Consider the following 27895-nt stretch of genomic DNA (forward strand, 5'->3'; position numbering starts at 1 on the left):
TAACTTTTACAAAAACATTTTTATTCAGTTATAACATAGAAGCAAGTGAACACAAGTCATATATGTATGACACCAGCATCCAGATCAAGGAAAAGAACATTTCTGCAAGCCCATAGACCCTCTGGGTTCCCTTCCAGTAACTACCTACCCCCCCAAGGGTAACCACTATCCTGCTTCTAACACTATCTACTAGTTTAGCTTGTGTTTAAACCTTATACACATAGAATCACATACAGGATATACTCTTTTATACATGACCTTTTCTCCCCTGAACATCATGTTTGTGGGATTTATCTATATGGCTGCTGCACCCTCCCCTTGGGATAAGGACTCAAGGCCTAGACCCAGGGGACAATATTGGGACCCTTTTTATTGGGTAGGTCATGTTGTTTATTCCAATACAGTAATAAAGTAGATATTATTTCTATATGGCTAATTACTTATTTGGTCTAGAACTTAGGTGGGGAAGAGCATTATGATAAATAATAATCTTTGAAGCCAGATTAAAGTCATTAAATGAGACAGAATATTGAGCCACATTCAGTTGACAGAAATTCACTTCATTCAATTGGCAGAAATGGAGCCATGTATGTTTAAAGTACTTTTAAAAGTTTTTGCAATCTCTAATATCCAATGTTTAAGCAATATAAGTGTGAAAATACTACAGGAGTGGGGCGTGCATAGCCACGAGACTCAGCCAGTTCACACTAGCACAAGAGTGCACATTTTCTTTTCTTATTCATGGGTAGATGAATTGCTTTCTGTTCAGTTTACCCACCTGGGCTTTTGAGAGATTGTTTTCAAGAGCGATGAAATTACTAAGAGTGAGCTAGTGCAAAACAAAGGCTGTTTTCTGAAAGTTTCTTTCAGTGTGTAAAGTAGCTGAAATTTCAGGAAAGTCTAATCACACTTTGCCAGGAGCACTGCATTTCTCCTTTTTCTTCTGAGGCGTTACTTCTATCCATGACCTTGAAGAGCTTTTTGACGTGTTGGATATGACCTTGAAGAGCTTTTTGACGTGTTGGATATGACCTTGAAGAGCTTTTTGACGTGTTGGATATAACCTTGGCAAGGAAATTCACTCTAGAAAAGAGAAAGTGTATTAGCAGATATTAAAAGTCTGATTTTGGAGGCTTTCTTTGATCCATATTTAGAATGCATTCCCCCCACATGTTGTACAGTAGTGGCCTTTCCAACTTTACCAAAATATATGATTGCATCAATATTAGTTTCAAACAAATTTCATTCTTCGATCTGTTAATCATGTTACCATTTACTAATAAGACCATAATTGAATCATTAGTCTGTCCCTTTAAATAATTTCTTTTTTTAAAAACATTATGGCTTTTAGAGGAAAGGCAAGGATTTTTAAATTGTGATGACATGCCCTAAGAGGGTTTACGAAAGAACACAGAAAAGCATAAACAGAACAGAGATGCCCTAGTAAGATCTCATCACATTAACAAAGGAATGGGGCCATGGAGACTCTAGGGAGGCAGGTGGCTGTGTCCATGACAAGAAGGAGGAGATGCAAGCTTTCATTCTCAGCCTGTTGGTCTGTATCACTCAATCTCCAAGTGATTTTATCCAAGCCTCAGTTCTTTCTTTCATAAGAGATTGGGGCAGGTGATTTCTTTTTTTTTTTAAGATTTTATTTATTCATTTGAGAGAGAGAAAGAGAGCACAAGTGGGGGCAGGCACAGGAGGGGCAGAGGGAGTGGGAGAAGCAGACTTCCTGCTGAGCAGGAAACCCGAATCAGGGGTTGATCCCAGGACCCCGAGATCATGACCTGAACCAAAGGCAAATACTTAACCAACTGAACCACACACCCATCTGGGGCAGGCAATTTCTAAAGCCATTCCAGCTTCATATTAAGCAGTTCTCTAACTGGCTTGCTGGCCAGAAGGCACCCACTAATAATCTCAGATACCAGGGTCATCATGAAGGAACCCATTCATAGAACTCTCTCCTCACTATGAAAGTCACCTACATGAACCACATGATCAATAACTGACTCCTCTTTCTGACACTTTTTCTCAACCTGGATCATCACAGCTCACATATTGGGACCCAATAGGTGTCATGTGACATGTCGAATACTCACCCCAGGATTGTTGGAGTACACTTGTTTCCACCAAAGGATGGAAGCATATGCAGCCAATAAGAGCTCCAGCACAGTGAAGACCAGCATCACCACCAGCACCCCCTGTGAATCAAACCAGGGATGGTTGGTGTCTGACTAGAGCAAGGAGACTTGGGGGGTGAGAGCTCTAGCAGTGGACAGAAGCAGGGAAATACGCAGCAACAGATAAAAGAAGTAAACCCTGTTGTTTTTATTGTTATGATGTTTCTAGTGTGGATTTGTTTTTATTTATCCAGGAACAGTCTCCGTTCATACCTTCCATCTGAAATCTCATGTCTTTAATTATGAAAATTTGCTGGTTATTTCTCTTTGCGTATTTCCTCTCTCCCTGGCCATCCTCCTGGAGTTCATGTTAGATGTGTATTGACCTTTTTTGCTTCACTCTGTCCTCCCTCTCTGTTAACCAGTCACTCATATTTGTCAGATTTCTACTATAATGTGTTGTGCTCTTGTGTTATTTAATCAGACCTAAATTTCATCTCACTGTTTTTTTAATTTTATTGTATTATGTTAGTCACCATACAATATAACATTAATTTTTGATGTAGTGATCCATGATTCGTTGTTTTCATATAACACCCAGTGCTCCATGCAGTACGTGCCCTCCTTAATACCCATCACCGGGCTAACCCATCCCCCCACCCCCCCTCCCCTCTAAAACCCTCAGATTGTTTCCTGGAGTCCATAGTCTCTCATGGTTCATCTCTCCCTCCAGTTCCCCCCTCCCATTTTTCCCTTCCTTCTCCTAGCGTCCTCCCTGCTATTCCTTATGTTCCACAAACAAGTGAAACCATATGATAATTGACTTTCTCTGCTTGACTTATTTCACTTAGCATAAGCTCCTCCAGTCCCATCCATGTTGATGTAGAAGTTGGGTATTCATCCTTTCTGATGGCTGAGTAATATTCCATTGTCTATATGGACCACATCTTTATCCATTCATCTGTTGAAGGGCATCTCGGCTCTTTCCACAGTTTGGCTATTGCGGACATTGCTGCTATGAACATTGGGGTGCATGTGGCCCTTCTTGTCACTACATCTGTGTCTTTGAGTGCAATTGTTGGGTCATAAGGTAGCTCTATTTTTAATTTTTTGAGGCACCTCCACACTGTTTTCCAAAGTGGCTGTACCAACTTGCATTCCCACCAACAGTGTAAGAGGGTTCCCCTTTCTCCACAACCTCTCCAACATTTGTTGTTTCTTGCCTTGTCCATTTTTGCCATTCTAACTGGTGTAAGGTGTATCTCAATGTGGTTTTGATTTGATTTTCCCTGATGGCTAATGATGATGAACATTTTTTCATGTGTCTGTTAGCCATTTGTATGTCTTCTTCAGAGAAGTGTCTTTTCATGTCTTCTGCCCATTTTTTTTTGACTTGATTATTTGTTTTTTGGGTGTTGAGTTTGAGAATTTCCTTATGGATCTTGGATAACAGCCCTTTATCTGTAGTGTCATTTGCAAATATCTTCTCCCATCCTGTGGGTTGCCTCTTTGTTTTGTTGACTCTTTCCTTTGCTGTGCAGAAGCTTTTTATCTTGTCGAAGTCCCAAAAGTTCATTTTTGCTTTTGTTTCACTAGCCTTTGGAGATGTATCTTGAAAGAAGTTGCTCTGGCTGATGTCAAAGAGGTTACTGCCTATGTTCTCCTCTAGGATTTTGATGGATTCCTGTCTCACATTGAGGTCTTTCATCCATTTTGAGTTTATCTTTGTGTATGGTGTTACAGAATGGTCGAGTTTCATTCTTTTGCATGTGGCTGTCCCAATTTTCCCAGCACCATTTATTGAAGAGACTGTCTTTTCCATTGCATATTTTTTCCTGCTTTGTCAAAGATTATTTGACCACAGAGTTGAGGGTCCATACCTGGGCTCTTTATTCTGTTCCATTGGTCTATATGTCTGTTTTTGTGCCAGTACCATGCTATCTTGGTGATCACTGCTTTGTAATATAGCTTGAAATTGGGCAACGTGATGACCCCAGCTTTGTTTTTCTTTTTCAATGTTTCCTTGGCGATTCGGGGTCTTTTCTGATTCCATACAAATTTTAGGATTGTTTGTTCCAGCACTTTGAAAAAATGTCATTGGAATTTTGATCGGGATGGCACTGAAGGTATAGATTGCTCTGGGTAGCATAGACATTTTAACAATGTTTATTCTTCCAATCCATGAGCATGGAATATTTTTCCATCTTTTTGTGTCTTTTTCAATTTCTTTCATGAGTGTTCTGTAGTTCCTAGAGTATAGATCCTTTAGCTCTTTGGTTAGGTTTATTCTCGAGGTATCTTATGGTTTTTGGTGCTATTGTAAATGGAATTGTTTCTCTAATTTCTCTTTCTATAGTTGCATTGTTAGTGTATAAGAAAGCAACTGATTTCTGTGCATTGATTTTGTATCCTGGCACATTACTGAATTGCTGTATGAGTTCTAGTAATTTAGGGGTGGAGTCTTTTGGGTTTTCCACATAAAGTATCATGTCATCTGGGAAAAGAGAAAGTTTGACTTCTTCTTTGCCAATTTGAATACATTTTATTTCTTTTTGTTGTCTGATTGCTGTTGTTAGGACTTCTAGTACTATGTTGAACAATAGTGGTGAGAGTGGGCATCCTTGATGTGTTCCTGGTCTTAAGGGAAAGGCTCTCAGCTTTTCCCTGTTGAGGATGATATTCGTTGTGGGTTTTTCATAGATGGATTTTATGAACTTGAGGAATGTTCCCTTTATCCCTATACTCTGAAGAGTTTTAATCAGGAAAGGATGTTGTATTTTGTCAAATGCTTTTTCTGCATCAATTGAGAGGACCATATGGTTTTTCTCTCTCTTCTTATTAATGTGTTCTATCACATTGATTGATTTGCGAATGTTGAACCACGCTTGCATCCTGGGGACAAATCCCACTTGGTCGTGGTGGACGATCCTTTTAATGTATTGTTGGATCCTATTAGGATTTTGTTGAGAATTTTGGAATCCATATTCATCAGGGATATCGGTCTGAAATTCTCCTTTTTGATGGGGTCTTTGCCTGGTTTAGGGATTAAGGTAATGCTGGCCTAATAGAATGAGTCTGGAAGCTTTCCTTCTGTTTCTATTTTTTGAAACAGCTTCAGTAGAATAGGTATTCTTTCTTCTTTGAATGTTTGGTAGAATTCCCCAGGGAATCCATCAGGCCCTGGACTCTTTTTTTGGGGAGGTTTTTGATCACTGCTTCAATTTCGTTACTGGTTATTGGTCTGTTCAGGTTGTCAATTTCTGCCTGTTTCAGTCTTGGGAGTTTATAGGTTTCCAGGAAGGCATCCATTTCATCCAGATTGCTCAGTTTATTGGCATAAAGTTGTTGATAATAATTTCTAATAATTGTTTCTATTTCCTTGGTGTTAGTCGTGATCTCTTCCCTTTCATTCATAATTTTATTAATTTGGGTCCTTTCTCTTTTCTTTTGGATATAACTGGGCAGTGGTTTATCGATCTTATTAATTCTTCCAAAGAACCAGCTTCTAGTTTCATTGATCTGATCTACTGTATTTCTGGTTTCTAATTCATTGATCTCTGCTCTAATCCTAATTATTTCACTTCTAATGCATGGCTTAGGCATCGTTTGTTGCTTTTTCTCTAGTTCTTTAAGGTGTAGAGTTAGTTGGTGAATTCGGGATTTTTTTGTTTTTTTGAGTGAGGCTTGGATGGCTATGTATTTCCCCCTTAGGATCGCCTTTGCAGTATCCCATAGGTTTTGGACTGATGTGTTTTCGTTCCCATTGATTTCCATGAATTGTTTAAGTTCTTCTTTGATTTCCTGGTTGACCCAAACATTCTTGAGCAGAGTGGTCTTTAGCTTCCAAGTGTTTGAATTTCTGCCAAATTTTTTCTTGTGATTGAGTTCCAGTTTTAAAGCATTAGGGTCTGAGAATAGGCAGGGAATAATCTCAATCTTTTGGTATCAGTTAAGACCTGATTTGTGACCCAGTATGTGGTCTATTCTGGAGAAAGTTCCATGTGTGCTCGAGAAGAATGAGTATTCTGTTGTTTTAGGGTGGAATGTTCTGTATATATCTATGAGGTCCATCTGGTTCAGTGTGTCATTCAAAGCTCTTGTTTCTTTGTTGATTTTCTGCTTAGATGATCTGTCTATTGCTGCAAGTGGAGTACTGAGGTCTCCTACAATTAACGTATTGTTATCAATATGACTCTTTATTTTGGTTAACAGTTGGCTTATGTAGATGGCTGCTCCCATGTTGGGGGCGTAGATATTTACAATTGTTAGATCTTCTTGTTGGATAGACCCTTTAAGAATGATACAGTGTCCTTCTGTGTCTCTAACTACAGTCTTTAGTTTAAAATCTAATTTGTCTGATATAAGAATTGCTACCCCAGTTTCGTTTGAGGTCTGCTGGCATGGAAGATGGATCTCCATCCCTTCACTTTTAGTCTGGATGTATCTTTAGGTTCAAAATGAGTCTCTTGTAGACAGCATATGGATGAGTCCTGTCTTTTTATCCAATCTGCAACCATGTGCCGTTTTATGGGAGCATTTAGGCCATTCACATTGAGAGTGATTATTGAAAGATATGAATTTATTGTCATCATGTTGCCTGTGAAGACCTTGTTTTTATTGATTGTCCCTGTAAATTTCTTTTCTATATCACTCTTGGAGTCTTTCTCCTTTTATAGAACCCCCCTTAATATTTCTTGCAGGGCTGGCTTAGTGGTCACGTATTCTTTCAGTTTCTGCCCGTCTTGGGAGCTCTGCATCTCTCCATCCATTCTAAATGACAGCCTTGCCAGATAAAGTATTCTTGGCTGCATGTTCTTCTCGTTTAGTACCCTGAATATGTCTTGCCAGGACTTTCTGGCTTACCAGGTCTCTGTGGATAGGTCTGACGTTATTCTGATGTTCCTTCCTCTGTACTAAGGAATCCCGTCCCCCTAACTGCCCTTAGGATGGTTTCCTTGGTTCTAAGATTTGCGAGTTTTACTATTACATGCCAGGGTGTTGGCCTATTTTCCTTGATCTTGGAAGGGGTCCTCTCTGCCTCTAGGACATGAATATTTCTTTCATTCCCCAGATTAGGGAAGTTCTCAGCTACAATTTGCTCAAGTATATCTTCTAGTCCTCTCTCTCTCTCCACCCCCTCAGGGATTCCAGTAATTCTGACATTGGAACGTTTCATGGTGTCACTTATTTCTCTCATTCTATTTTCATGGATTCTGAATTGTTTTTCCCTGGCCTCCTCTTTTCCCTTTTTATCTATTAAATGGTCTTCCAGGTCACTAATTCGTTCTTCTCCCTTGCTTACCCCAGCTGTTAGATTATCTAGATTAGATTGGATTTCATTGATAGCATTTTTAAGTTCTGCCAATTCAGCTTTCATTTCTGCCCTTAGAGACTCTATGTTGCCATTAATTGATTTCTCCATTCTAGCTATTGTCTTCACAATTGCTAACCTGAATTCCATCTCCAACATCTTGGTTATATCTGAATCCATTTGTTTTTTTTTTTTTTTTTAAGATTTTATTTATTTATTTGAGAGAGAGAGAATGAGGGATAGAGAGCACGAGAGGGAAGAGGGTCAGAGGGAGAAGCAGACTCCCCACTGAGCAGGGAGCCCCATGCGGGACTCGATCCCAGGACTCCAGGATCATGACCTGAGCCGAAGGCAGTCGCTTAACCAACTGAGCCACCCAGGCACCCTATCTGAATCCATTTGTAAATCTATGACATAAGTCATAATCTCTGAGTCTTTCCTATTTTGGGGGTTCCTCCTCCGAGTCATTTTGTTGAGGGGTGTTTGAGGGAATGTATAGAGTCCAAATTATTGACCACAACCCAAGCAAGATGCACCTGTTTTTTAAGGACCTTAAGGTTGCTGGCCTCTTGTTTTCCCAGCCTGTCTTCTGGGGGAGAGGCCTGCTATGCTGTTACTCAGGCAACCCTGTTTGGGCAAAGTTGCCCTGCCCCCTGTGGTGGGGGATGGGCTCAGTGAAAACTGGTTTTGGGGGGCTTTTGTTCTCCGGCAGCTTTCCCTGGTGGCTTTCCACATCTATTCCGAGAGTCAGAGCAGAAGAGACTGTTTCCAACCCTCTGCCTCAGAGCAGAGAGATCGCAGTCTGTTCTTCAGGGAATTCTCCAGGCCACACTATCTCCATTTCTGTCTGTGCTTCTATAAACTGCAGTGTCCTGGGTTGTGTGCCCCTCAGCAGGGCTCCCAATCCTCACCTCCAGGTCGGGGCATGTCTCTGCCCTTTGTGTTTCTAAAACCACCAGCCGCCCCCAGTTCACACCCATGACCCTGCCAATCCGGTTTCCATCAGAGGGGCTGCCCTAATGTCCTTTCCTCACCACTACCAGTCTGCGAGTCTGTGCCCGGTCACCAGCACGGGAGGCTATTGCTCACTGGTGGTGCAGGATCCCCACGGCCAGGCTCCCTCCCATTGCCGTTTACCCTCTGATATCTGCCCGTGGAATCACGTCTTCCTGCTTCAAACCTCAAAACCAACTGCCTGTGATATTCAGTTTGTAGAGATCCAGATCTATCTTCTTACATCTCAGGCTGATTTCGGGGTTGTTCAGAGTGGTCTGGTAGATATCCAGCTCAATTCTGGGGACCGTTTGGAATAGGGTCCCCTACTCCTTTGGCATATTTTCCCCCTCCCCTCACTATTTATTTCTTTGTATATGTTGAATCTACTGTTTAACTGATATGCTAAATTTTTAGTTTCAAAGAGTATAATTTGCATTTCTGATCATACTGTTTAGTTTTTTTTCAAATCTACTTGTTTTTTTCTTACTGTCATGTTCTTTCATTTTGGTTTTTATTCCTTTTTTATGCCTTTAATCATTTAAAATATATTTTCATTATAATCTTCCAAATTAGTATATAACCTCTAATTCTTGAACAACTAACTTTAATATTTGTTCCATTTTGGGCTGTTCCCCATTTTTTCTCATGTTTTTAAGAATTTTTTACTCTTAGATGATGTCAGTATATAGGTGGATGGGGAAATTTTTTAATATATAGGAGACCCATCGGTTGGGTTTATGGATGCCTCCCTAGTGGAAGTTATAGATTTGATTCTGCTGGAAGCTCAGGAGTTCCACGACCCAGGAAGTTTTTACATTAATCCTTGTATTTGAGGTTCCTTTATTTTATATGTAATCTTGGATTTGGATACCGTCCATTCCTGCCCATGGCTTGGTGAGATGAATTCATCCTAGAAACCTTTATGGCAGAGTTTTTAAAGTTTCGTGGGATGTTGGGCAGAGTTTTCCTTGTTCTGTTTTCTACATAGGGTAAATATTCAGTCTCTGCTTCTAACGTTTTTGCAGGTCACTCAGTGTGGGCCTGAAGAACTTCAGATTTGTCATGGGCATTAAAATACTATTATCCCAGCTGGTAGCACCTGTGTTCCCGCCCAGACCTCTCTGTTTTCTGGTCCCAGGTCTTGTTTGGTTACCTGGCTGTAGGATCCTTCTTAGCTCCTGGAATATAAGATACCTTTCTTCCTTGATTTTTTTCCTTCTTTCCACCCTCCCTTACTTTCTTCTTCCAACCTCAGATATATATTTCAAATGTCTTGATGCATTACTTTGCTCAGGTTATGTTTGTGTTAATAAAGAGTGGGTGTTTGGGGTCAGTCCTGGTGCAACTTCTCTGATTTTGTAGGATGTTCTCTGGTTGTCTGGGAGTAGGAGACAGTTTGGTGTATTGAGAGTAGTTTTCATTGAGTTAAACCGTCAAAGTCTGGGCAGGAAGGATGTCTCCCTCACCCTCACGGCTTTGCCTGATGTCTGCCTGCACCAGGGTTATGCTGTCTCCTGGACTTCCTTGCACTGATTTCTAATCAGATGCATTTCTGTGCCTTTTCACTTCCTCAAGCTCCAGGATCAAAGGGGTTGCTTTTGACAACCTCTAGGTTGAATGGGCAGAAACTTGCACACATTTTCTGGGATTTGTGAGACAGATCCAAGGGAATAAGAGATACTACATTTGTCTCCCTGGCTCCTGCTAGTGGAGTCACAAAGGAAGAAATTTTTCTCCTTAAAAGGCCAAAGTTTATCGTTTTAAAACTATGAGCCTGAATATAGAGGATTGACTAAGCCAGGATTTTTACCGTCAACAGGTGATGACCATCCAGCTTGGGAAGAATTTTGGCAAGAAAATGCTGCCCAGAGATGTTGGCATTTCTGCAAGGAGTGGAATCCATGGGTGGGTCATCTCCCATCCCCTTCTCCCTCTGCCAGCCCTGCTGGGCCAAAGTATAATAACTAAAGTCCAAATTCTACAGCTAATTTAATGTGGCTACATTAATCCCAAATCAAATAAAATTCAAATAAAGAGGGATATTTCTGCCTGTGTCAAGGGGGAAAAAATGCCTGCCCAACAAAGGGGGCACCCTGAGAACTAAACCTATTGAGAATGGAATATTTTTTTATGTAGGAAAGACTGCTGACCACCTCTTCTTTATCCATTCGTCTGTGGATGGACTCTTAGATTGCTTCCATATCTTGGCTATTGTAAATAATGCTGCAGTAAACACAAGGGTCCATATATCTTTTCAAACTAGCATTTTTGTTTTCTTTGAGTCAATACCCAGTAGTGGAATTACTGGATTGTAGGTATTTCTATTTTTAATTTTTTGAGGAACCTTCATCCTGTTTTTCAGAGTGGCTGCACCAATTCACATTTCTACCAACAGTGCATATTGTTCCCTTTTCTCCACATCCTGACCAACACTTGTTTCTTGTCTTTTTGATACTAGCCTTTCTGACACATGTGAGTTGGTATCTCATTGTGGTTTTGAATTGCATTTCCCTGGTGATTAGTGATGTTGAACGTCTTTTCATGTGTTTGTCGGCCATCTGTATTTCTTCTTTGGGAAAATATCTATTCATGTCTTCTGCCCATTTTTTAAATTGGATTATTTGTTTTTCCAGTGTTGAGTTGTGTGAGTTTCTATATATTTTGGATAGTAACCCCTTACAGAATATGTCATTTGCAAATATCTTCTCCCATTTAGTAGGTTGCCTTTTCTTTTTGTTAATGTTTTCCTTTGCTGTGCAGAAGCTTTTTTATTTTGGGTGTAGTCTCAATAGTTTATTTTTGCTTATTTCTCTTGCCAGAAGAGACATATCTTGAACCCACAGCCCTTCTTGATTTCCTATTTTGACTTCGCACAATGTCAAAGTCAAACTTATATTTTGCAGTCTGCTGACAGGACTCTTTCAACCACATTTTTTTTTTCTGTCTACTTCCAGGCATTCAGATCAACAAGATACAGACTGCTGAAAAAGCAGAAATTATGCAAAGGAGAGAAGCTGAGATTTCACATGGCAGGATATTGAGTCTGAGGCTACTTACTGTTAGACTGACACTAGCCAGGAGACAGTCCTTGAATTCATATATCGAATAATAGTACATCGAATAAGGCAGTGTGGATAGATATTCCCTTTCTGAGTCGCACCGTCGAGAGGCAATCTCCAGGGATGCCAGGCCATCAGCAAGGAGGAAGAGGCCTGCTCCAGCAGCGAGAAAACTTACTGCACTTGAGGTCAGGCTGCTCATGGCCTGAAAAAGAAATTCTGCATTGGGATTTCATGGCAGAAGCAGCATGTGATACAGTTATTTCTCCATCCACTACACTACAGTGATGCTTCCCTGAATCTCTTTCCCCTCTAAGCTGCGTACTCCTGGGGGCACAGATTGTGTTCTGTATGTCCCTCTTCACTATCTGTTTATCACCTGATATAGTTAGCAAATGTTTGTTGAGTGCAAGAATGCATGAATAATTCCTCCTTCAGAATAGGGGTTCTGGCCCCTTGGCTCTCTGCAGACAGAGGTGACACTGCTCAAACCACTACCAGTATATTCCTTGACTTCCTCAACAGCCTTAGAATCATTCTTTTGCTTTAAGATCTTCTAGAATATGGCCTTTGGTCCCTCCTAGACCAACCTATGGCTTTTCTTTCCGTAAAAGAGAAAACTGGAGAAGCTAGAATACCTACCTATAGGTGGATGAAGCCTGAGAACCACATGCACCACACTCTCTCCTGGGTCATAGTCTACATTTCAGGGTAAAATGTTCTCACAGAATCTGGTTCCTCTGCAAATACACTGATGTGCTGGATTCTGTGCCAGGTTCCCAGCATATGCTCTTTTCTATTTGAACATCATTGTAGGATACTGTGGGTTGGGAGGATGGTTGCTCTGCCCCCTACTCCCTGGACCTGGTAGCTATGTGGCTTCAAGTGCTGAGTTACCAAAGGAAGAGCAGACGGAATGAGCAGTGCATTTGCCCAGAGCTGCCACATGGGCAATGGAGCCCACATATTGTCTTGCGTCCTATATGTGGAGCCCATATCATACCGGGTCATCCCGAGTATTGTTTTCCCTTTTAGGGTGTTCAGGACACTTGGGAAGCCACCCGTGAAATTCACATGTCCATCTTCCACATTTTATAAATGAGGAAAGTGAAGCCCAGAGAAGGAAGGAACTTCTTTGAGCATACAGATGGGTCAGTGACAGAGCTGGGACGAGAGTATAGGTTTCCTGGTTCCAAGTCCAGAACTCTGACTCCGTCCAATGAGGTGAACATTTCAAAATTCTGTCCACTAGTTCTGGGGTTTAGATTCTAGCTTCAAGTATCAGGAACATATACCAGCCTCATACAGCATCTTAGGTGCCTTCATCCATAGCTAACTACACCCTGGATCTTCCTGAGTCAGGATGTGGCTTTTCCCTAAGTCATCTTTGTGAGTGTGTGGCAGGGGAAAAAGGGAAAGATTGTTATGGAGAACATCAAAGACCCCACCCACACATTCCTGACTTTTGTCAGGAAAGTGGCTACAGTCTGATAATTCCTTGTTTCTGAGGGGGTGGAGGAGCTAACCACAGGCTCTAAGCCCACACACCTGTGCCTCTGATCTTGCCATTTAGGGAAATTGACTCATTATGAGACCGGTTTTTCCAGAAAAAGGATCTCTAGGATCTAGCTGGGATGGTCATCTACCCTATTCAGGGCCAAGATAATAAACTATAAAGACTCCATGGTATATTTAAAAATTTCTACTGTTTAAGCCACTGAGGTAAATCTCCAGGCTGGGAATATGATCCGGGCCTACACTGTGTAGCAGAAGAACACTGGTCTAGAAGGCAGGGAACTGGGGCTTTACACCCAGTTCACCAGTGGACCAGCAGTGAGAACTCGGGTTCTCTCCCTGCTCAGAGCCCTATTTTCCTAAGTTGTGAATGGAAACTTTAAACTAGAGTAATTAATCCTCAAGTTCCCTTTATTCCAATGAGCTGAGATTTGATAGTTCTCATACTTACAAAGGGCTTAGTTGACTTTTTCCCAGAAATAATAGAGAGGAATCCAGTAATGGCAAACTGCTCAGAAAAGAGAGAAATAATCAGTTCAGTTGTCTTGTGGAAATGAGGCCACCATGTTACTATTAATCAATCAATAAGTAATGTAAAACTTTTAGGGGAGATAACACTGTAGGAATGGTGTGGGTCCATATTGATAAAGTCCTGATTTCCACTCTCAGGATGCTTACATTGACTTTGAAAAATAGGCAGATGCACATAGGATCTGGGTTTCTGTTAGCAAAAATCACTGTGAGCTGAGGTGGCCCGGAGAGAAGGTATACAGGGAGGGAAGAGAGTAGTGCTGAATTACAAGGTGGGAAGAGAGGAGGTTGAGAAAGACCAATGACTTGAAGCGATAGGAAGGTCAGAGCAGCCAACAGAAACACTTAGGGAAGGGGCTCTGACGGCACAAGGTACAGAAACATGTGGGCTTCAAGTATTGGTGTAGGGGGCCTGAGTTAGACTGGGAGCTGAGGAAGGTGGGAAGTACGAGGATAGGTGTGAGGAGTCTTTCAGACTGAAGCCCCAGAAGCCAGTATTTGAGCCCAGTGGTGGTCAGGATCCAGCTGGTGGAGGGAGAATAGTCTGAAAAGCTGAAACACTGGGTAAGCTTGTGGCTTTTAGGAATTGGTAGTCACAGACAAAGAGGGTCCAGCATGACCTATTTATACCTTTCATAAGGGAATGTGGGAGCCACAACTACTGATCAGATAGAGATATACGGGCAAATTATGCTCTGGGGACAAGAGAAGGGCTGCATAGTTTGTGTTTACACAAAGGCTCTATCCATACAGTGGTGGTGCCTTCATAGAAATCAGCTGCCCAGAATGTGTGCTTTTTTTTTCCCCCCCCTTTGTACAAGATACTACGTGGAAAATAAGTGGCCCTTTGTGGGAGGCATGACTAGGCCCTGGCTATCTCCAAAGAAAAGGATTGACTAGGCCCTTCTCCATGAGTAATTAGATGGAAGCCAGCAAAAAAGTTTTCCAAATTCTCAGGATTACTTCTGAACACATAACAAGTGTCCTTGCCTCCCATGAATTTCATTACCAGTTTAATTCTCTGCAACCTGTGACATCTACCAGTGGTGCTCATTCTATCTTAAAAATGATCTTTTCACTCGTTACCTGGCAGGTGGATGATTCTTAAACTGAAGGAAATCCAATGACCTGATCAAAGGCCCAAAAAAGAATGTGAAACATTTTCCATTTTTCCAGAGATAGGCTGGGAGGCCAGGTACGAAATACTGTGCTGGTATGCCCACTGTATTACCCTCTCGCCTCCTGCCCCAACCAGCCACTCCCTGGGATGCTGACACAGGAGGAGGGATTAAGCCCCTCTGCTGCTCTTCCTGAATTAGAGAAACGTGACATGGGACAATGACAGAGGGAAAGTCAGAGGCCTTGGCTGCCTTCTCCTCTATCCCTACCTCTTGGGAGTCATGGAGTGACTTAGCACCTACTTAGCATTTAGAAAGCATATCCTCTCTTGGAGACCCCACTCTACTCACACATAGAGCTCCTACAAATGGGTACCCAGACATCAAAATGGTGGAAATTGTTGGCTTGAAGTGGGAAGAGTGGGGAGCAGAAACCAAAATGGCGCCCAAACTTGAAATCAACAGGCAACACAGGATCTGGATAATCTACAAGAGACAAGAAGGAAAATTCTAGGAACACACTTTGAACAGATGAAAGTGATTGTTTGAATATAAGTTGTGTTTGTAAAGAGTATAAAATATGCTATAATTGGCCATGTTAAAAAGGAGAAAAAGGGGCATCTGGGTGGCTCAGTCAGTTAAGCCTGCTTAAGATTCTCTCTCTCTCCCTTTCTCTCTGTTCCCCCTGCTCCACTCATGTGTGCTCAATCTCTCTCTCTCACACACAAATTAATAAAAAGGAAAAAAAGGTGTTACAAGGAGCCAGTAGGCATTCTCTAAGAGAAAGAAAGTCATGTATAACTAACCTCTTCTCTTCTGATAGGATTATTAAACTAGCAAGTCAGGAAGTGATCATATGTACATTTTAACTTTATTTTGAAAAAGATAGTTGATAATTTGTTCTTGTTCTAGGAAAAGCAAATGGAGAAAATTTTTCTGGACACTAGTTCAGTTAGATGAATGTAGAAAGCAAACTTATCAAAGAAGAGTGAATAAAGGACTCAATTTCGTTTGAAATAAAATAGAGCAGAAAGTCTCTAGTGCATAATCCATCTTATGCATCATTGGATTTTAATAATAATTACTATTTTCACGACACCAATGATAATAATAATAATCTATATTTGTTGAACACTTTCTATACTCTGATTATTCATCTCATCTTTTTTATGGATGAGAAAAATGAGGCACCCGGATAAAAATAGTTTGTACAAGCCCACACAAATGGCCGAGTGGAAGATCTAGGATTTACCCCTGTTACTTTGATCTAGAACCCACACTCTAACCCACTGTTTAATGCACATGCAATTGAAAGATGATGCAAACATAGGAGAAATAACCTGAAGTCAAGAGAATTCCACCATTCATATAATTAATATGTATTAAATATCTGTTGTGGGCCAGCACCAGGGAAATGAAGCAAATGAAAATCACTGCCACTGGCCATGTATTATGTACTTTACAGATACGTTCCTTGGAAAGTATAGAATGAGTTCAGAGCAAAGTCGTAGGAAATGAGGTCCGAGAAGTACTGGGGGCAGGGTGCAAACCATATAGGGCTTTGTAGGCTATTTTACCTTTCATTGCCTTTCATTCTGAGTAAAAAAGGAAGTGAAGTGGATAATTTTGAATGAAGAGATTACATGATCCAATTTATATTTTCAAAGGATCATTCTACCTGCTGTGTTGAGAACAGATTATAAGGAAACAGAGCAGGGAGATCAATAAGGAGGGCGTTGCAGTAATTCACATGTGAGATGATGTTGACTTGAAAGAAGATGTTGACAGTGGAGATAGTAAGATGTAGTTGGATTCTAGATGCATGATGAAGATTAAACCTGTAGGATTTGCTGAGAGTTTGTGGATTATAAAACATAGGAATGAAAGTTGCCTCCAAGGGTTTTGGCTTGAGCATCTGAAATGATGGAATTGACATTGATCTGAGCTGGGGAATGTTGTATGAGGGGTGGGTTTGGGGACAAAGATGAGGATTTCAGTCTGGGACAGGTTAGGGGAGAGATGTCTAGTAGATATCCAAGTGGAAATGTATATAGGCTGTTAGACATATGAGTCTTAAGTTTAGAGGAGAGAACCAGGTAAGGGATATATAGTCTTTTTCCCCCAAGTCATAAGTGAAGATAATATTTAAAACTATATTACTGGATGGGATCACCATTGCAACAGATACAGAAACAAAATGGAATCAAGGACTGAGCTATCAAATACTCCAAATGTAGGATCCAAGAAATAAATAGAAATAGTAAAGGAGTATAATAAAAGGAGCAGCAAAGAGGGAAAGAGGAAAACCAGAAGAATGTGGTTGTCCAAGAAGCCAAGTGAGTAAAATGTTTCAAATAGGAGAGAGTAGTCAGCTGCATTAAACACTTCTACTAGTTCAAGAACATTAATAACTAAGACTTGGAAATTAGGTTACTAATGTGGAGCAATGGGACAAGTCCCATGGGGTATGATTCAAGAGAGAATATCATTTCAGAGGACTTGGAAACATTGACTTTCTCTACCCCTTAGAGGAGTGTTGCTGGGAAGGCAAGTGCAGCGGGCAGTAGCTGAAGGGGGTGTGAAGTTATAGGTATTTGTTTCTGCTTTTTTGTTCTCAAGATGGGAGAAATTACAGTAAGATTCTGTGCTCATGGAAATGATAAAAAGATTTGCAGAGAGAATAGGAAGAATTACTGGAACAAGTGATAAGGGATGGGATCTACTGCACAAAGGGAGGGTTATCATCAGTTAGAAGATGGACATCATATTGGTAATGGGGAGAGGAGAGAGAAGAATATATGGCACAGATATGAATAATTTCAGATGTGTAGCAGCTTGTGGACATTCTCTCCCGATTGCCTCAATTTTTGTAGTATTTTAGGAAGCAAGGTAATCAGTGGAGAGGGACGAAACCTCAGAGGTTTCAGGGGATAGAATGTATGAAATAGTTTTCTGGGGTAGTAGGAGAGTGAATGGAGGAAGGAAAGGTCATGTTCTTTTTAGACAGCTTTTACAGTCCATTTGAGGTTATGGTCACATATCAGAAGTGGAGTCCATGTGTGTGTTTTCAGCCAAGGTTAGTTGCATGGGTTCAGGTGTAGAATAAGCAAATGGGCAGAGCTAGAATTAAACCACTGTCGCAGTTTTTCCTGAAGATTATGCCTTAAGTTGAGGAGCACAAGGCTGTTGAGGGTGTTCACAAGAGTGAACTATGGGATCTTGGCTAGGTGAGAAAGGCTCTGTGAAATAGGAATATTCTCAATAAGTCTCAGTGAGGTTAAAGAAAGAGTCAACATAGAGTCAGAGGGAGTGATCTGGAAAGATCAGAGTCGGTGGAGTATGGGATGCTTGAAATGTAAGTAATGGTGGCTTTATTGCTTTCAGTACTGATAAGGCCCAGGGTATGACTCGCAGAATGTTTGTCTAAGGAAGGATGGGCAAGATGCCCGCGGAGAAGAGGTCAAGGAACAGAGAGGACGTGATACTGGAGGGATCGTAAACGCGAAGATTGAAACGGTCAAGGCTTATGATAAGACCTCTCCTGCAAGGAGTGACGGTGATTGAGGACAGTATCTCGAAAAGAAAAGGCAAATTACCCAGGAGAGTAGAAAAAGTGGCAATGACCTGGAGTCCTCCTGTATAGCAAGAGGACTCTGCGAATGGGGCTCTGGTTCTTTTTTCTTTTAACTGTATATTTCGCCTATTATCCTAAGTGTGTAAAATAGTGGCCGGGACATTTTAGGCGCTCAAAAATGGCAGCTGAATGTATGAATGAATAAACACAGTAAAACGTGTTTGCGATTCTAGGCCCATGTAGGCTAGATTGTAGGGAACAGGGTAAGCCTGCAAGGAAACTGTTGTTTGGAAGAAGTAAATTGAGGAGTGAGTACTAGTAAATGATAGCAGGAGGACAAACATTAATTGGTTTTATTTTCAAGCAACATGTTCATCAAACAATTTTTCTAAGGATGATCACTTTTCAAATTTGCCAGTACATCATTTAATTTTATTTTCTAAAACACTGATTATTTTTACGTTTTTAAACTAAACTCAGTCTTCTGAAATTTTAATTCTCCTATCAATTCTCGATTATTCCTAATACTAGAATTACCTAATAGAATGTTTTGAAGTTCATAAGTGTTTAAATTGCTGGAGATAATTATTCTTTCCCTTGCTCAAAATATAGATGACTTTTTAAAAATATCTTTTTTAGGGGTAGAAGACTCAATTAGGATTTTTTAAAATAATACATAAAAAGAGTTATTATGTTTGCTTGTTTTTTTAAAGTGGGAATGAGGGGCGCCTGGGTGATTCAGTCAGTTACACGTCTGCCTTCGGCTCAGGTCATGATCTCAGGGTCCTGGGATTGAGCCCCACATTGGGGCTACCTGCTCAGGGGGGAGCCTGCTTCTCCCTCTCCTCCTCCTCTCGGCTCATGCTCTCTTTCTCTGTCAAATAAATAAATAAAATCTTCTAAAAAAAAGTAGGAGTGAATTACTTATTTGGATGACATGAGATTCTAAAGTAGGAGCTTTTAGAGAATGAGAGAAGATTGATATTGAAGTGTCCTTGAGAAGCAAAGAGACTGCCTTCACTTCCAGGTCCAGAAATGGCGGGTCGCAGGGGAAACAGTGCCTTTGGGATCTAGGTTTCTGTTTGTACAATAGATGAGGAAGCCTTTGAGAAACAAATTGGGGAATGAAGAGGATTATGTGGTTAACTGATCCTGAATTCCAGAGGCCCCAACTAGGCAGGTTTCCAAAGTTGGAAATGAATAGGAGTCAGGTCTTAAAAGAGGATATTCAGAGCCAGGTGGGAATTAAAGTCCTGGATATGAAGGTTGATGACCCGGAACACATGGTTATAGTTAGGCAAACAGGGAGAAAATGTACAGTGAGGTTAGTCCAGACTGTCTCATCTCAAAATGGTTAAGAAATGAGCTCAAAACAGACTAATTTAATCCTATTGAGTAAAATCATGTGGTTAAATCCAAAATCTACTCTGTTAAAGACAAATTGCAAGAGACTTTCTTGTACAGATTTCAAGTAGACACCTAGTGGTTTTAGTTTACAGAGAGGCCTGAGTTGGATAGCGTCTTCCCATAAAGCTCCATTTCATGTCCCAGTTAGCCTGGAGTCAGACAGGAAAAAAAAAAATGAAAGACTCTCCCAGATCCACTGTAGATCTGTAGTCTGAAGACATTCACCACATTTTCCCCAGTGTTCCCCTTACAATGACATCAACTTACTCCAAGGACTGTAGCTTCTTTCTGCAGACTGTTCTGTGGGTTATCTTCTTTTTGGTAGCTGTGTTTCGGTTTTTCTCTTTTGAGGATGATAATGCCATTTGGAGTAAAGGAGTCAAAGGCTCCCTTGGTCTTGGGCTGTGATAGCATGATGCTGATGACGCTGGAAGAGGCAGTGAACTCAGTTCGGACCCGAGGTTCAACCTGAAGATGTGAAACCATTTAAGATTTTTCTCCGTTGTCCAAGGGGTGACCTGTCCTTTGGGAACAAAACTGAATGTGGGGAGTAGTGGAAGCACCGGAAGACCAGACTGCTTGGCAGAGTCCATCCATTGTGGACAGAAAGCATATCACTGGGACAAAATTAAACATTTTGAGGAGTCCCACATTCGAGAGGTAAACAATTCAGATAGAACTTGCCTTGCAGCCTTGAGGTTTTCCACGTCGCTGTCCTTCCAACAAGCCCTGCTTCCAGCCTCCCTCTCGCACCCGTGTACCTCTGCTTCACCTGTGCCGCATTCCCATGCCACATGTCCTGATACTGTACTTTTGGCTGCACCTGTACTGCTCAGTCTCCCATCATAGTCTTGTTTTCTTTCCCTCAGATGTTGGTTAATCCTAGTACACATCTCTTTCTTGTGTAGGTCCTGTCCCACACGGAATGACCCCCTTGTCTATACTAGCTCAATGATTGTTAATATAAACACTTATTTAACTCCTGCTACATTCCAGGCACTAGGCCGTAGTAGCTCTAATCTTTATAACAACATAGGTGTTATTAACTCCACTTTATGCATTAGAAACTCAGGACTGGTAAGTTCAAGTGATTTTCATTATCTGAAATACACAAAGTGCTTAGCCTGGCACATTGAGAGTATTTAATACATGGTGTAGCAAATGTAATTATTATTATCCTGTATTTGCGTCACGGTCTGAACCAAATCGATCTGGCTCAGAAGCTTGTGATAGTTTTCTCAATACCACATTAATTCTCCTCATCTTCCCTTCTTTCTTAACATTGACAGTTCCAATGTAGACTCAAGGGTATATCGTCTGCTGCTCACCAGCTCAGCAGTGTTGCTGAGCCTCTGTGGTATGAGCAGCAGAGTCCAGCCACTGGGCTGCTCCTTAGATCTGTTCTCAGCACAACATTCTCCCCCTTGACGGCCACAGTTTGGATAAAGGCTTGTGATAATACAATGGTGCCACAGTTCTGTTCCCCAGTCCTTCTCCTCAATGTCAAGGTTCTCTTGGAGGGAGTGCATAACATATAAAGATGGGAACTGGCATCTACAATCTCATTACTAGTGAGGGAGATGGGAAAGGACATTGAGCTGGAAGTAGAATGCCTTAGCATCAATTTGCACATTTGAGCATGTGTCTTAGAGTCCAGTCCTATGCTTATATTCTATACACAACAGTTGTTACTAAGCTTACCATAAGCAAGTTGTTTTAGCCACTTCATAGGTTCATGGTGAGGGAGAGGAGATGATGCATGTGATGGGTTCAACATAGAACAGGGGCACATGATATACTCTCAATACATATTAGTTATATCTAAACTCACTGGAATTCCAGCTCAGATATTTATCAGTTGGCCACAGGCAGGTTATTTCCCCTCATTTATCCTGTTTCATTATGTATAAAATAGGGATAATAATAATGCTCTCATGAAGCACTCTTGTGAGGATTTGAATGACATGATTTAGATGAGTGCCCTGTTGTGTCCCTGTGATCTTTATCAGGTGCTCCATATCACTCAATAGAAGATTGGTGACTCCACCCCATTTCCACTCATAGATCCATGCCCTGGTCATTTCTTATGCTCTCTGGGCATCAGATACCTTTGAAAAGTTATTAAAAATACAGTTCTCCTTGTTTAAGGAGTTTTCTTTTTTGGGGATTTTGGAATCTGAACAGAAGTATGGTCGCGGTAACATGAATAAGGAGGGGAATAGTGTTGACGCTGAATCCTTTGTGGTAGAACTGGGGCAGAGAGGCCATGGGTGAGCATTCTAGCACATCTTTAAAACCAGAAAGGTAGAAAAAGTATCAGGTTAGGAGAGATTCTGGGTTTCAAAATCAAACAGTAGTTCCTGATAAAATGATAATAATTGCTAACATTTACTCGGCACCCACTGTGAATCTGGCATTCTGGTAAGAGCTTTGTGTAGAGTCTTCATTTAGCCTACACAACGACTCTCAGAGATAGATGCTATTGTTACCTGAATTCTACAGATAAGAAAATGAGGCTTATATTTTCCTCTGTGGTCAGGAACAAGACAGGGATGTCCACTCTCACCGCTCTTATTTAACGTAGTACCAGAAGTCCCTGCCACAGCAATCAGACAACGAAAAGAAATAAAAGGTATCCAAATCCAAATCAGCAAGGAAGAAATCTAACTTTTACTATTTGCATATGACTGATACTCCATATAAAAAACCTGAAAGACTCCATCAAAAAATTGCTAGAACTGATACATGAATTCAGTAAAGTTGAGGATAAAAAATCAACGTACAGAAATTTGTTGCATTTCTATATACCAATAATGAGGCAGCAGAAAGAGAAATCAAAGAATCGATCCCATTTTTAATTGCACCAAAAACCATAAGATACGTAGGAATAAACCTAACCAGAGAGGTAAAAGATCTGTACTCTGAAAACTATAAAACACTGATGGAAGAAATTGAAGATGACACAAAAAAAATGGAAACACATCCCATGCTCATGGATTGGACGAACAAATGTTAAAATGTCTATATTACCCAAAGCAATTTACACATTGAATGCAATCCCTATCAAAATACCAACAGCATTTTTCACAGAGCTAGAACAAACAATCTTAAAATTTATATGGAACCACAAAAGACCCTAAATAGCCAAAACAATCTTGAAAAAGAAAAGCATGGCTAAATTAACAACAGGAAACAACAGATGTTGGTGAGGAGGAAGAGAAAGAACCCTCTTACACTGTTGGTGGGAATGCAAACTGGCACAGCCACTCTGGAAAACAGTGTGGAGGTTCCTCAAAAAGTTAAAAAAATAGAGCTACCGTATGATGCAGCAATTGCACCATTAAGTATATAGCCAAAGGATACAAAAATACTAATTCAAAGGGATACATGCACCCCAATGTTTATGGCAGTATTATCTACAATAGCCAAATTATGGAAAGATCCCAAATATTCATCAAGTGATGAATGGATAAAGAAGGTGTGTATACACATACACACACACACACACACACACACACACAAATACATGCACGCAATGGAATATTACTCAGCCATCAAAAAGATTGAAATCTTGCCGTTCGCAACAATTGGATGGAGCTAGAGAGTATTATGCTAAGCGAAATAAATCAGTAAGAGAAAGACAAATACCATATAATTTCACTTATCTGTGGAATTGAAGAAACAAAACAAATGAACATGGCCGGGGGGAAAAGAGAGCAAAACCAAGAAACAGACTCCTGACCTTAGAGAACAAATTGATGGTTACCAGAAGGGAGGTGGGGGAGGTGGGTTTAATAGGTGATGGGGATTAAGGAGGGCATTTGTGATGAGCTTCCAGTGTTGTATGGAAGTGTTGAATCACTAAATTGTACCCTGAAACTAATATTACACAGTATGTTAATTAAGAAGAATTTAAATTAGGGGTGCCTGGGTGGCTCAGTTATTAAGTGTCTGGCTTCAGCTCAGACCATGGTCCCAGGGTCCTGGGATCGAGCCCCTCATCGGGGTCCCTGCTCGGCGGGAAGCCTGCTTGTCCCTCTCCCACTCCCCCTGCTTGTGTTCCCTCTCTCGCTGTGTCTCTCTCTGTCAAATAAATAAAATCTTTAAAAAAAAAAATTTAAATTTAAAAAAAAAGAAAAGAAAATGAGGGTCAGAGAGGGTAAATGGTTTTCTTAAGATTGTATATCTAGCATATAATGGAGCAAGATTTGAAAACGGGCAATGTAATGCCTAGGCTCTTCTATATCCCCAGTAGGTATGGGCCTGCCCACCTTGCCACACATAATGCTCAGCCCCTCTATCCTCTCTCCCTCATAGCCGAAGTCCATTGGCTACCACTCTCTGGCCATTCTGACTGGAGTGAGGCGATATCTCATCATAGTTTTGATTTGTATTTCCCTGATCATGAGTGATGTTGAGCATTTTTTCATGTGTCTGTCGGCCATCTGTATGTATTTTTTGGAAAAATATCTGTTCATGTCTTCTCCCCATTTTTAACTGGATTGTTTTTTGGGTGTTGCATTTTATAAGTTCTTTACATATTTTGGATACCAACCCTTTATCTGATATGTCATTTGCAAATATCTTCTCCCATTCCATAGGTTTCCTTTTAGTTTAGTTGATGGTTTCCTTTACTGTGCAGAAGCCTTTTATTTTGATGAAGTCCTAATAGTTTATTTTTGCTTTTGTTTTCCCTACCTCAGGTGATGTATCTAGTAAGAAGTTGTTGTGGCCAATGTCAAAGAGGTTACTGCCTGTGTTCTCCTCTAGGATTTTAATGGTTTCCTGTCTCATATTTAGGTCTGTCATCCATTTTGAATTTATTTTTGTGTATGATGTAAGAAAGTGGTCCAGTTTCATTCTTCTGCATGTGACTGTTCAGTTTTCCCAACACCATTTGTTGAAGCTGTCTTTTTTCCATTGGATATTCTTCCCTGCTTTGTCAAAGATTAGTCGACCATAGAGTTGTGGGTTCATTTCTGGGTTTTCTATTCTGTTCTTTTGATCTATGTGTCTCTTTTTGTGCCCAGTATCATACCGTCTTGATCATTATAGCTTTGTAATATAACTTGACGTCCGGAATTGTGATGCCTCCAGCTTTGCATTTCTGACCTTGGACATTTGTTCCCATATTCTGGTAAATTGGTTTCTGCTGTATTCCTGTGGTTTACTAGCCCAAATGTGCTAAGTAGACCCCTTCCTCTTTCTAGTCTTAATCCCCAGTCTCTCGGGGTTCATTTGCATTGTCACAAATTGCAGGATTTCTTCCTTTGTAAGGCCGACCATGAGGACGCTGTGCTAAGTGAGTAAGCTGGCCACAGAGGACAGAACACTGAGTGACTGAACTTACATAAGCTATCGAAAATAGGCTCACTGAGGCAAAGACTAGAGTGGTGGTTGCCAGGCTCTTGGGGAGGAAGAAATGGGGAGTTGTTGTACAACGTGCATAAAATTTCAGTTGTGCAAGATAAGTTCTAGAGATCTCCACAGCGTTGGGTTTATAGGTAGACTGACGGTATTGTGCATTTAAGTCTGTTAGAGAGGAGGTGTCATGTTAAGTGTTCTTACCACAATAAAAAACTAAAAAAATAAAATCCCAACTTAGGGATTTAAAAACAAAAGTCTCTAGTTCTGGATCCTTTCCTATAGGATTTCTATAGGATTCCTTCCTATATTTTTCAGTCCTCATACCTAAGGACTACAGGATATACTTGATTCTAGTCCTGACGCTAGGACCTGGAAGCCTTGTTGGTACACTTATGATACTCTGGATACCATGTACCTTTATTTTCTTTTATTATTTTTTAATTGTTTTGTTTAAAAGAGTGTATAACAACAATGGAATATTATGCAGTCATCAAAAGGAATGAGATCTTGCCATTTGCAACGACGTGGATGGAACTGGAGGGGGTTATGCTGAGTGAAATAAGTCAATCAGAGAAAGACATGTACCATATGACCTCACTGATATGAGGAATTCTTAATCTCAGGAAACAAACTGAGGGTTGCTGGAGTGGTGGGGGGTGGGAGGGATGGGGTGGCTGGGTGATAGACATTGGGTAGGTATGTGCTATGGTGAGCGCTGTGAATTGTGCAAGACTGTTGAATCACGGATCTGTACTTCTGAAACAAATAATGCAACATATGTTCAGAAAAAAGAAAAAGAAGAAGATAGCAGGAGGGGAAGAATGAAGGGGATTAAGTCGGAGGGGGAGACGAACCAGGAGAGACGATGGACTCTGAAAAACAAACTGAGGGTTCTAGAGGGGAGGGGGTGTGGGGGGATGGGTTAGCCTGGTGATGGGTGTTAAGGAGGGCACATTCTGCGTAGAGCACTGGGTGTTGTGCACAGACAGTGAATCATGGAACACTACATCAAGAACTAATGATGTAATGTATGGTGATTAACATAACAATAAAAAATTATTTAAAAAAAGAGTGTGTAACATAGCAAATACAATGAAAAAGGAAATACATTTTGAAGAAGAAAATGAAGTTCCTTAAATCTCAATTTCTACACAATAACAGGTGTTTCATACATATCCTTTCATTCTCGCATTTTCTCCCCCCCCTTTCTTTATATGTGTTTACACGCATTCATCGTTCTACATAAACAGAATCATTCTCTCCATGCCAGTTAGAAATCTTTTTGCACTCAACATTATTCTGTGAACATCTCTGACACTAATGAATGTAAGCAATAAAAATCCTAAATTTAAAAGCCAAATGGTACATTCTGACACATGATACCGTGTGGATGAAACTTGAAGACAATATGCTAAGTGAAATAAGCCAGTCACAGAAGGACAGATATTATACGATGGCACTTCTGGGAGGCAGCTGGAGTGCTCAAGTTCATCAAGACAGAAAGTAGAATGATGGATACCATGGGTGGGAGGAGAGGGAAATGTGGAGTTAGTGCTTAATGGGCATGGAGTTTCAGTCTGGGAAGATGAAAAAGTTCTGGAGTTCAGTTGTGGGGATGTTGCACAAGAATAAGGATGTACTAAATACCACTGAACGATACACTTAAAAATGGTTAAAATGCTAAATCTTGTGTTTTATATATATATATATATTACCACAATAAAAAAGCCAATGTATCCAAATGAATAGATGTTTCAAGGTTCATTTAACCAGTGAAGGTTATTTAGGTTGTTTCTCTCTCTCTCTCCCTCTCTCTCTTCACCATTATGAACAATGCTATAGTGAACATCTTTGCACTTCTCTGGTGCCTCACCTATTCAATTATTTCCTTAGAGTAACATTTAGAAGTGGATTTATGAAGTTTAAGGCTATGATACATGTATTGGCTACTTTTTAGGGGGAATTCTATAGAGCCAGCATTCTTTATGGTTCACTGGAAGTCTCCAGACTGATGCCATCATACCCAGACTCCACAGTCTAAGGTGAGAGGGAGTGCTTGGTCCCCCCACATTCATCAAGTGGAGTCAAACTTGCGGTGGCCCACAACTTTTCCAGACAGTTCTAAAACCCCCACTTTGGAGACAAATCATAACTTAGAAGACAACTGCTCTGCATGCAACAATTTTCTCTATGACAGAAATAGAATGGAACCTTAGGGTCCTAACGCAGGATTCAGTCTAACTACACAGTATTTTCTTTTTTTTTTTTTAAAGATTTTATTTATTTATTTGAGGGAGAGAGAGAATGAGAGATAGAAAGCACGAGAGGGAAGAGGGTCAGAGGGAGAAGCAGACTCCCTGCTGAGCAGGAAGCCCGATGCGGGACTCGATCCCGGGACTCCAGGATCATGACCTGAGCCGAAGGCAGTCGCTTAACCAACTGAGCCACCCAGGCGCCCTACACAGTATTTTCTGAGAGCATATTCTGTTTAAGACTGAGTGACATATGAAGAAATGCAGAGAATTGTAGAAAATCATCACCCCAAGTCTTGAAGGAAACCTAAGGATTGTTTCACCCAATTCTTTTGTTTGGAAAGTGGGTAAACTATTGATCAGAACAGGGAATTAACTCATCAGTCATGCAGTTACTCAGAAGAAAGAATAAAAATCTGATTCCTGTCTGGCTATTCCAAGGACAGTCATCTCCCCCTCCCCCCCAAATTCAGGATTCAAACCAAGGTGCCCACCTGTTCTTGTAGCCCAGTCCTGTAAGTGGTGGCTGGTGGGCCAGCTCTCTGCTGGGGAGTCCTCAGGCAGAACCTCCTACGGGCTCTTCCTGCCAGAATGATCTTGCTCCTCTGCTCTCCAGCCTCTGAGACTTCCTGCCCCTTT

At 40.9% G+C, this 27895-nt stretch overlaps 1 protein-coding gene across 1 annotated transcript; it reads right to left on the reverse strand.

The window, feature by feature from the left end:
* MS4A7 (membrane spanning 4-domains A7) lies at positions 1–27844 on the reverse strand. The gene is made up of 7 exons (XM_088017697.1): positions 27751–27844; positions 19905–20105; positions 15008–15142; positions 13459–13515; positions 11491–11697; positions 2106–2207; positions 1–1083 (listed from the first exon to the last, which is right to left on the reverse strand). The coding sequence occupies exons 2-7, from the start codon at positions 20049–20051 to the stop codon at positions 958–960; spliced, it is 774 nt and encodes a 257-aa protein (XP_087873823.1). The 5' UTR covers positions 20052–20105; positions 27751–27844; the 3' UTR covers positions 1–957.
* Between the last annotated feature and the right edge of the window lie 51 nt (positions 27845–27895).

This window comes from Eumetopias jubatus, unplaced genomic scaffold (genome assembly GCF_037043125.1).
Source record: "Eumetopias jubatus isolate StellerSeaLion01/CBP00866 unplaced genomic scaffold, mEumJub1_p1.0 scaffold_13, whole genome shotgun sequence".
Classification (NCBI taxonomy): Eukaryota; Metazoa; Chordata; class Mammalia; order Carnivora; family Otariidae; genus Eumetopias; species Eumetopias jubatus.

Bases quoted from the DNA above. Each gene is read 5' to 3' on its own strand.
- MS4A7 (XM_088017697.1), bottom strand. From the start codon at position 20,051: ATGCTATCACAGCCCAAGACCAAGGGAGCCTTTGACTCCTTTACTCCA. The intron at 13,516-15,007 runs GTGAGTAGAGTG...TTTTCTGAGCAG, and splicing joins CATTTGTAGGAGCTCTATGT to TTTGCCATTACTGGATTCCT. The intron at 1,084-2,105 runs GTGAGTATTCGA...TCTCTTTTCTAG, and splicing joins TGTACTCCAACAATCCTGGG to AGTGAATTTCCTTGCCAAGG.